Source organism: Mus caroli, chromosome 19 (genome assembly GCF_900094665.2).
Source record: "Mus caroli chromosome 19, CAROLI_EIJ_v1.1, whole genome shotgun sequence".
Lineage (NCBI taxonomy): Eukaryota > Metazoa > Chordata > Mammalia > Rodentia > Muridae > Mus > Mus caroli.
Window position 1 is genome coordinate 42,145,649 of NC_034588.1, and position 9,733 is coordinate 42,155,381.

Below are 9,733 nucleotides of genomic sequence, written 5' to 3' on the forward strand. Positions count from 1 at the left end.
TATGGCTTTTCCTGTCATCAGTGAATAGAAGATTGGCAAATGTCTAGTCTTTAAATAATCATATACACGGAGATGCTGTGCGTTCATTTCCTCGTGAGTTTTATTTAAAAGCTTTGGAATGATCACAAGCTTTGTCTCGCTGGTTATTAGAAATCAGTCAGATTCTTAATGTGAACTTCCTCTCTGCTGACAAATCTGCCCCTTCCTGTCTTCTACATTCACTAATCAGATGTGACATATTTATGAGTTCACCTAATATGTAATCATATTTAGTAGAAGCTGTTACAATATTAATACACTCACTCCACTGAGAGCCGAGGTGTTTACTTCGGTTGGGATGTGTACCCCAGTCTATAGATTCAGCTCTCTGCTTTCGTGTGGGCTCTCATTCCCAATCCCAGTAACAAGAGAAAGGACTATATTTTGGTCACAGGAAGCGATTGTCGTCTTATGAGCTAACAGTGGGAAGGTCCGAAGGTCATGCTTGACCATACATTTGAGCATTTGTTACCTTCCTCTGCTTGTTTGGTTTGTGCCCAACCACTTCCAGTTTCTCATGAATTCCTTTCTAGAAACTTGCTCTGATGCTGTGGGCTTCTCTCCCTTGCTCCCATCCCTCCCTCTGGGGCTCCAGAACTGCTTTGAGGCCCTGTTCCACCACCTCCTTCCCTAGGCGTGCTCACTCGTCCCTGTCTCTCCAGACTGATCAAGTTGCAGACACTTCCATTTCCCCTCAACTCAACCAAGACAGCATTGACTCTTTTCTAAAAGGCACTTTAGGAAAGAAGCAAGTGAAAGACATTGGAAGTAAAAAGAATCATTGTTTTTAGATTCTTACTTAACAAAAACCTGGCAGTAGCCTCTAGAAACTATAATGTGGGCCTCCAAAAAGCTTTGCCTTTCTCCCTAGAACTGTGGCAAGCCAAACATGGTAGTTCATACCTATATTCCCAGTACTCTGGTGGATGAGGCAGGAGGATCACAAATTCAAGTCCAGCTTGAGCTATACAACCAAAACCACAGAAACAAAACAAATAAGAATTCTGGCAAGTTTGGACTTGTTTCTCCTGGCCACAGGAGCAAGAACCTGTCCCCCTGGTTCTGCTATTGTCCAGGTTAATGCATCAGTTCTTCCTCTGAGGAAGAACTAAATGGTTATATTCAAAGAAGTGTGTTATATGTGGACTGTGGTAGTGGTACTCACCTTTAATTTGAGCATTTGGGAGGCAGAGGCAGGTGGATCTCTGAATACAAGGCCAGCCTGGTCTAGGTAGTAAATTCCAGACCAACCAGGGCTACATAGTGAGACCCTTTCTCAAATGATGACTGAATGGGTGGGTGGGTGGGTAGATGAATGAATGTTCTAACCCACACTTCTTTCCTCCCCCTCACCGTCTCTTTTCTTCTCTTCCTACTCTTCCTACTTCTCTTTCCCCACCTCCCATCTCTCTTGATAAGACTTAACAGCCTTGAAACCCTTGACTTCCACGGTCCACCTCCTCAATGCTGTGACTCCAACCATTGGCAACTACACCCACCCTTCAGACTGTAAGCCTCCGTTTGTTCTTTGTTCTGCCTCTCGGTGAGAATAACACCCCTTCCTAACACTTCCTGAGTAGCTTTTTTAATCCTTACCACCGTACTCACCTCTTCTTGGATTGTTGGTCTTCCTTCGTCCTCACATCACCAGCTCCTGCTCTGTTCTCTGTGATGGAGCTGGTGTATTTCCATGGCACAGCAAATGGCATCACTCATGTTTGACTACTTCAGAACCTCCACGACTCTCATTTACTTGTTTATTTTTTTTTATATTTTTCATTTTTATTAGATATTTTCTTTATTTACATTTCAAATTTTATCCCCTTTCCCCATTTCCCCTCCAACCTCCCTCCCCTTCCCCCTCCCCCTGCTCACTAACCTGTCCACTCCCACACCCCTGTCCTGGCCTTCTCCTACATTAGGGCAGAGAGCCTTCGCAGGACCAAGGGCCTCTCCTCTCGTTGATGTCTCACAAGGCCATCCTCTGCTATATATGTGGCTGGAGCCATGGGTCCCTCCATGTGTACTCTTTGGTTGGATCTTTACCAACCCTACATCCAATAGAGGGCTAATATCCAATATATACAAAGAACTCAAGAAGTTAGACTGCAGAGATTCAAATAACCCTATTAAAAAATGTGGTACAGAGCTAAACAAAGAGTTCTCAGCTGAGGAATACCGAATAGTTGAGAAGCAACTAAAGAAATGTTCAGCATCCTTAATCATCAGGGAAATGCAAATCAAAACAACCCTGAGATTCCACCTCACACCAGTCAGAATGGCTAAGATCAAAACTAAGGTGACAGCAGATGCTGGCGAGGATGTGGAGAAAGAGGAACACTCCTCCATTGCTGGTGGGATTGTAAGCTGGTACAACCACTCTGGAAATCAGTCTGGTGGTTCCTCAGAAAACTGAACATGGTACTACCTGAGGGCCCAGCTATGCCACTCCTGGGCACATACCCAGGAGATGCTCCAACATGTAATGCGCTCTCCTTTAAACGTGAGTGAATGTCCAGACTTTTTCCCATGGCCTTGAGGCCTCAGCAGGCTCTCATTTTTCACCACTTTACCTTTTCTGGGTTGCCCTGCACCTGTGCATGTGACCCTCACTCTTTTCCCATCTGCCTTTCCGAGCTCCTCCCACTTTTGTTTTAAGATTCTTCCTCCAGGCCCAGGCAGGACTTAGTCTTACGCCATCTCCCCTTTGATGCCCCTCCTGCGGATCTGCCTTCGCTCCCCAGCTAAGTCCAGCTGTTCACTCTGTGCTTTGCCTTATTCTTATTTTTCTTTACGTCCATATCAGTTTCTGACGGTAGTATATTTCTTTTGTTTTTTCTCCTCGGCCTTCCCCAGAGAAAGCAATGTGTGTTCTGTTCGCGTTCGGTGGTTACCGCTGCTAACCTACCCTTCAGAGCACCCTACCACAGAGCCCGTCGGGTACTGAACAGCACTCAGGTTCCAGCCTTAATCAGAAGTCTAGCTCTGTCTCTCCTAGGTGAATTCTAATCCCCAGCACAGTTGGTGCTTGCTTTAATCTTAACTCAATACCTTATCTGAACCATTATTTCCCTCCACATACCATAGTCCCTGATGCTAGAGTCTCTCTCAAAGCCAGACAGAGTCCTTAGATATTTTTTATCGTTTGCATTTCACTAGTCATCAACAGTTTTGTCCTTATCCTCAAAATAATTAATTTTTTAAAAGATTTTTTTATTTCATTTATATGAGTATCACTGTTGCTGTCTTCAGACACACCAGAAGAGGGCATCAGATCCCATTACAGATAATTGTGAACCACCATGTGGTTGCTGGGAAGAGCTCTTAACCACTGAACCATCTCTCCAGCCCCTCAAAATAATTCTTAATGGCATCCTTTGTCTGAAACATCATTTCTCCACTTCCCCTACCCTCCCTGTTGGTTGGTTGGTTATAGCAGGGTTTGCATGTAAGCTAGAAATGTGTTTCATTTCATACTCCTGGTCAGTACTCCATGTTACTTTTACATGGTACACTTAGTAAAGTCCACACATGCCATATTATTGGCTAAGCCAGTTGATGTCTGTAAGAATATATTTTCCCTTCCTGGCCCAGGCAGCAGCTGCAGAGACATTCATGGTCATTTTGAAAGCGGTATATATAATGTGTTTTCAGGGGTGAGGCCCTTAGCCTTTTAGGCCTAAACTGGAAGACAGAGCCACAAACACTTAACTCCTTTCATTTGGTGTGCTTGTCACCTGACAGTGTCATTGGAGCTTTGTCTGGAGACAACTGTTCATTGCAGAGAGAAAGGCAGAGGAGCTGCACAGGGCGACAGGAGGCTGCTGTTATCATTAAGCTGAGGCTGTTTGTCAGCTTTCCCGGACATTTGAACAGGATGCTTGAGTCATCAGGCTTTTGTTGGGAAAGCGGAATCAATTCTGCGGCCACAAGCAACCATTCTCGTCTCTCTCCTCATGCACTCCAATATACAGCCTTCTGGTTGTTTTAATAATTGAACTTTTTCACTGTACCCTTGTGGATTTTTCAGTTTCTCAAATGGAAATTTTACTTCGTTTACTTCAGACATTTGTAGACAAATCTGTATGGAAAAATGGTCAAAGAAGAGACGGAGCAACAAAGACCTTCAGGGGTCTTTTATAAATGCAGTGTTAGTTACAAGTGAAATGAATATAATGGTGGCATTAAGTATTTGGTTCAATAAATGTTGTCAGTTGCATGCTGTCATAACAGGAAGATTCCCGTGGCCCCAGTGAGCCCCACGCCCACCCCCCCCCCGTTCCCCCCCCCCAGCTAGTCTCCCTCCCACCCCCACGCAAAGAAGCCACTGATCTGCTTTAGAAGTAAAGTTTAGATTTGCAGCTCCCAGAGTGGCATCTGAGTGGACTCATGGGCTGGACAAGCTCACGCACGCCTGGCTTCTGTAGTCATGTGTTCTGGAACCCATCCTTGTTTTGGGTTGCTAAGCGTTTCGTTGTGTGCTTGCATTACACTTTACTATCATTCTTCTCTTGATGGATTGTGTCTTATGACACTGAAGTATTGTTAGGAAGGCAGAAACAATAGCATTAATGTGTACAACTGTGTTTTGTGCTTAGGAGATAAATATGGTAACGTCTGTCACCTTAGTTCCAAAGTAATTATATCATTTACCATTAGCAACTGTGATGTATGAGAGGCCAATTGTTCCAAATAGCCAGTCTTTTTAATTTTAGTTCATGTGGAGTAATATCTCCTGGCTGTAATTGATATGATGATTTGAAATGTTGGACATCTTATTGTCTGATTACTAACATTCCAGAAGTTTGTTTTTGTGGTGTATCCCATCTTTTGCCAGTTTATAAAAAACAAACAAAAACCCTGGTATATTCTTAATAAAGAAACAATTAGCATTATTCATCTCCTCACGATTGAGTCCTAAGACTTCTACATGTATTCTAAAACCTTTTGTTAAATACGTTTATTGCAAATATTTCCCCCAGTTTCTAACTGAAATGGCTCAAAAGATAAATACGCTTGCTGTCAACCCTGAAAATCCAAGTTCCACCCCCTCCCCCAGACTCAAAGTTGTCTTCTGACCTCCATAAACACCATGCCAAGTGCATACACACACGCACGGCACACGCGCACACACACACACACACGCACATGCACACGCACAAGCACATTCTGATTTATTTATTATTTTTATTTATTTATTTTTTAACAGATCTTGCCTGAGTTTATTTGTCAAAACAGCATAGGACCCTGGTCATCTGCAGATAGTATGTGGGGAGGTGTGTCACAGCAGTCCTTCTGTCTTCACACTGGCAGGAGCCTTTTCTATGGGGCCTTCACAGGGACCTGGGCACCATTGGGAGCCTAGGCTGGAGCTGAAGCCTGGGCCTTAGCTGGAGCTTTGGCCCCTGCCTTGGCTTCAGTTGGCAGAGCCCACAACCCTTGGCCATGTAGCTTCATATCTGCTTCCGAAGCTTGGGGTGACGAAAGCCACACAGCTGAGTTTGCGGCTGGGGCCCTTTGGCATCTGGGGCTTGATGGCCCGAGGCTTCACCAGGGCCTTGCTGGCCTCTGCGCTGGGCTCACTGCCTTTGCATTGCTGGCCTTTGCATCTTCTCCAGGCCTTTCTTGTGCTTCTTGGCAAAGTGCATGCTCCTCAGGAACTTGGGGTCAGTCCCCATAAGAGATGCGTATCTTTGTGACTGGGGTTTCTTGATGCCATTTCTGTGCCATTTGCAGGACTGGTTGTGTGTGGTGTGGTTCTTGGATTTGGCCATGTCTGCACCATAACCCGTGGCTCCCACAGCTCCTAAGACGGGAAGAGAAAGCCACATTCTGATTTGTTAAATTTCTTTCTTTTATTAAGTCTGTTGCTTTTGCAACCTCTCTCAAATTTTTCCTTGGCCCAAGGGTACAAAGACTTCTACACTTTCTTCAAGAAGTTTCATAGGGTTTTTTGTTTGTTTGTTTGTTTGTTTGTTTGGTGGTTTGGGTTTTTTTTGTTTTGTTTTGTTTTGTTTTGTTTTGTTTTGTATTTTGGTTTTTTTGAGACAGGGTTTCTCGGTGTAGCCCTGGCTGTCCTGGAACTCACTTTGTAGACCAGACTGGCCTCGAACTCAGAAATCCTCCTGCCTCTGCCTCCCGAGTACTGTGATTAAAAGCGTGCACCACCACGCCAGGCAGAAGTTTTAATAGTTTTTTTTGTTTGGTTTGGTTTTTTTTTTTTTTTTTTTTTGGGGGGGGGGGCGGGTTATAGACAGGGTTTCTCTGTATAGCCCTGACTGTCCTGGAATTCACTCTGTAGACCAGGCTGGCCTCAAACTCAGAAATTCACCTACCTCTGCCTCCCAAGTGCTGGGATTAAAGGTGTGCACCACCATGCTCAGCATCATGGCAAGTTCTGACACACTCTTCGTTGTTAGCTCATGGTTCTAGAGATGGGAAGGGTGACCCAGCATGGCTGTGTTCTCAGTTCAGGTGTCATAAAGCTGAGATCAGTGTGTTAACCAGCCAAGTTCTCACCTAGAAGCTCCTGGGGAAATGCTCACCCCTTACTCTTGGTAGCAGACTCTCCTTGTCATTACAGGAAAACTTAAAGGCTCTTGATATCCTCGATGCTTATCAGGAGCAGCTATTCTTTTTTTTTTNTCCTGGAACTCACTTTGTAGACCAGGCTGGCCTCGAACTCAGAAATCCTCCTGCCTCTGCCTCCCGAGTGCTGGGATTAAAGGCGTGCGCCACCACGACCGGCTAGGAGCACCTGTTCTTAGCACTTAGAGTTGGATCAAATTCTCTCTATCACATGTCTACCTTCCTCCTCAGCACCCACCTGGGGGAAAAACAAAATCAATCTCTGGGGCTGGAGAGATGGCTCAGTGGTTACGAGCACTGACTGCTCTTCCAGAGGTCCTGAGTTCAATCCCAGCAACTACATGGTGGCTCACACCCATCTGTCATGAGATCTGATGTCCTCCTCTGATGTGTCTGAAGACAGCTACAGGGTACTCATATACATAAAATAAAATTTAAAAAGAGTATATCTCAAGAGAAAATCCTGAAGACCTCATATATTTAGATATTACCTCTCAAAAAATGTATAATTTTACATGACCAGCTTAGAACTCATAATGTAAGCCTAAACTGGCCTTGACCTTGCAATCGTTCCTCAGCTTCCTGGGCTCTGGGATTACAAGTGTGCACTCCCAGTTTCAATTCTGTAACCTCTTTTAAGGTCAACTGATTATGTCATTGTTTTAAACCTAACAGCACCTACAATAGTGTTTGATGTAAGGGAAGGTATATGTATAATAGGATTCTTTTGAAGTCTATGTCTGACTGCCCTGGAACTCAATATGTAGATAGGGCTGTCCCCAAACTCATAGAGATCCACAAGACTGGCCTGCACACCATATAGTGGCAGTCTTCATGCAATCATCGTAGAATTTTGCCTGCCGTAATAATTAATGATTTTGACTCCCTCTCTCTGTTCTTTTTTTACATTGTTATTTTTACCTTTATTTATTATGTGTGAGTGCACGCCCACACGCACTCCGCAGACCGTGTGTGGAGGTCAGAAGATAGCTTGTAGGAATTGGTTCACTCTTTCCCACGTGGATTCCAGGGATTAACCTCTGATCACCAAGCCGAGTGTCAAGCACCTTTACCTGCTAAGCCATCTCTCCAGTCCTTCTCTATTATTTTATTCTGCTTCTCTCAACAGTGCTATTTATATTATGATTGATATGCACCTCTTCAAGGAGAATACACATTCCTTATAATGCTCTGCTGGCTTTGTTCATTATTGTATTCCTAGCACCTATAACAGTGGTATATATCTTATGGGCACTCAGTAAATATTTATCAAATGCCTTAGTTACTAAAAAGTATAGCCTTTAATTTTTTGATGACCAGGAAAATAGGATTTTTGGAAAAAAAAGTTATAACTTGAGTTTATGAGTTATTAGACTTAATCTGCAAAGATACAATGAGGTCTGTAAATATTCGTTGGTCTTTCTTTGTGTAGAAAACTTATTTGACTATTTTAAAAAAAATCAGTGTAAACAATTGATTATCTACCTGTCCCTTAACTGCTATATACAAGAAACAGCAAATTAAACTTTTTGCTTGCTAGTAATGATTATATATGTCCTGCTTCCAGTTTTTAATCTGTGCGTCACCATAGATTAGGAGTGTCTGTGAACTTGTAGAAAGGGACGCTTGGTCTCCCACAGTATACCCGATTTACTCTGCTAGTTGTCAGGCTTTCCACATGATCACGGTTCACAAATGCCAAGTATAGTAAATGCAACAAGAATAATTCAGTTGCAAAGATACAAGTTAGCATACAGGCCAGGAGATTTAGACTATTTCCCTCATTTCAGTGCTTACTATTAAATGTTTCTTTCAATCCCTCCCTTCTATAGACAAAACTTGCCAATGGCACTTCCAGCATGATTGTGCCCAAGCAGCGGAAACTCTCAGCAAGCTATGAGAAGGAAAAGGAGCTGTGTGTCAAGTATTTTGAGCAGTGGTCAGAGTCTGATCAAGTGGAATTTGTAGAACACCTTATATCCCAAATGTGTCACTACCAGCATGGGCACATCAACTCCTACCTAAAACCTATGCTGCAGAGGGATTTCATAACTGCACTGCCAGGTATGTGCGCTTCCTATGAAGTCTTAGTTCATTTGCTACAGCAGTAGTGGAATTGGATCTTCTACCTTGCTCTCCCAGCTCTGCTTCTCCATAACCTCAGTCGCCTCAGATTCACTGTGTAGCCAAGACATGCCTCAAACTCAGCAGTCCTTTAGTCTCAGCACTTGGGAGGCAGAGGTAGGTAGATCTCTGTGAGTTCGAGTCCAGCCTGCTCTACAAAGTAAGTCCAGGACAGCCAGGACTCTGTTATACACAGAAACCATGTCTCTGGGGTGGGGGTGGGGGGGGGAGGATAAAGGAAACTAACTGCTGGGACTGCAAGTGTCTCACTCCTAGCTACATTTCTCTTTTGTTTGGAGGCTGGAGAGCTGGCTCAGCAGTTAAGAGCACGGGCTGTTCTTCTAGAGGACCTGAGTTCAAATTCCAGCACCCACATGGTGGCTCACAGATGTCTTTTAGTCCAGTTTCAGAGGATCCAGCAACCTTATACAGACATGCATGCAAGCAAAACACCAGTGCACATGAAATAAAAATAAATAAATTTTAAAATTATGCTTTGGTTTGATAGTTACACACCAAGTTATTAATTATACCTTCATCAAAATAAAAGAAAAACCAAACTGCAGTATTAAATTCCATTTTACTTTGTCTCCTTGTCCCTCTGCTCCGCCTTTTTGTTTAACCCATATGCAGTTCCAAAGCTAGTTTTATTTTTTGTCCATAAGTGTTACCTGACTCGAGGCCTGACTTGTTTTCTATGTTTTATTGTCAATTTCTTTCATGGACTTGGATTTGAATGTGAATTTTAGCAACAAGAAATTGTATGTTTATTTTGTTGTTGTTGTTGAGGAGACATTCTCTCCCTAGCTCAAGCTGGCTAAACCACCGAGGTCCTTGTGCGTTGGCTTCTGCCACATCCTGTAACAATGCTTACATTGTAGGAATTTTTTTTTGGGGGGGGGGTTCGAGACAGGGTTTCTCTGTATAGTCCTGGCTGTCCTGGAATTCACTTTGTAGACCAGGCTGGCCTCGAACTCAGAAA

At 43.6% G+C, this 9,733-nt stretch overlaps 1 protein-coding gene across 10 annotated transcripts in view; it reads left to right on the forward strand.

Moving 5' to 3' along the window:
* The window catches only part of Btrc (beta-transducin repeat containing E3 ubiquitin protein ligase), a 166,427-nt gene that overhangs the window by 128,453 nt on the left and 28,241 nt on the right, over positions 1–9,733 (forward strand). For all 10 annotated transcript variants that reach the window (XM_029472467.1, XM_021151576.2, XM_021151574.2 and 7 more), the window contains one exon: positions 8,460–8,691. In XM_029472467.1, coding sequence (XP_029328327.1) covers positions 8,460–8,691 — 232 coding nt within the window. The remainder of the gene's footprint in view (positions 1–8,459; positions 8,692–9,733) is intronic.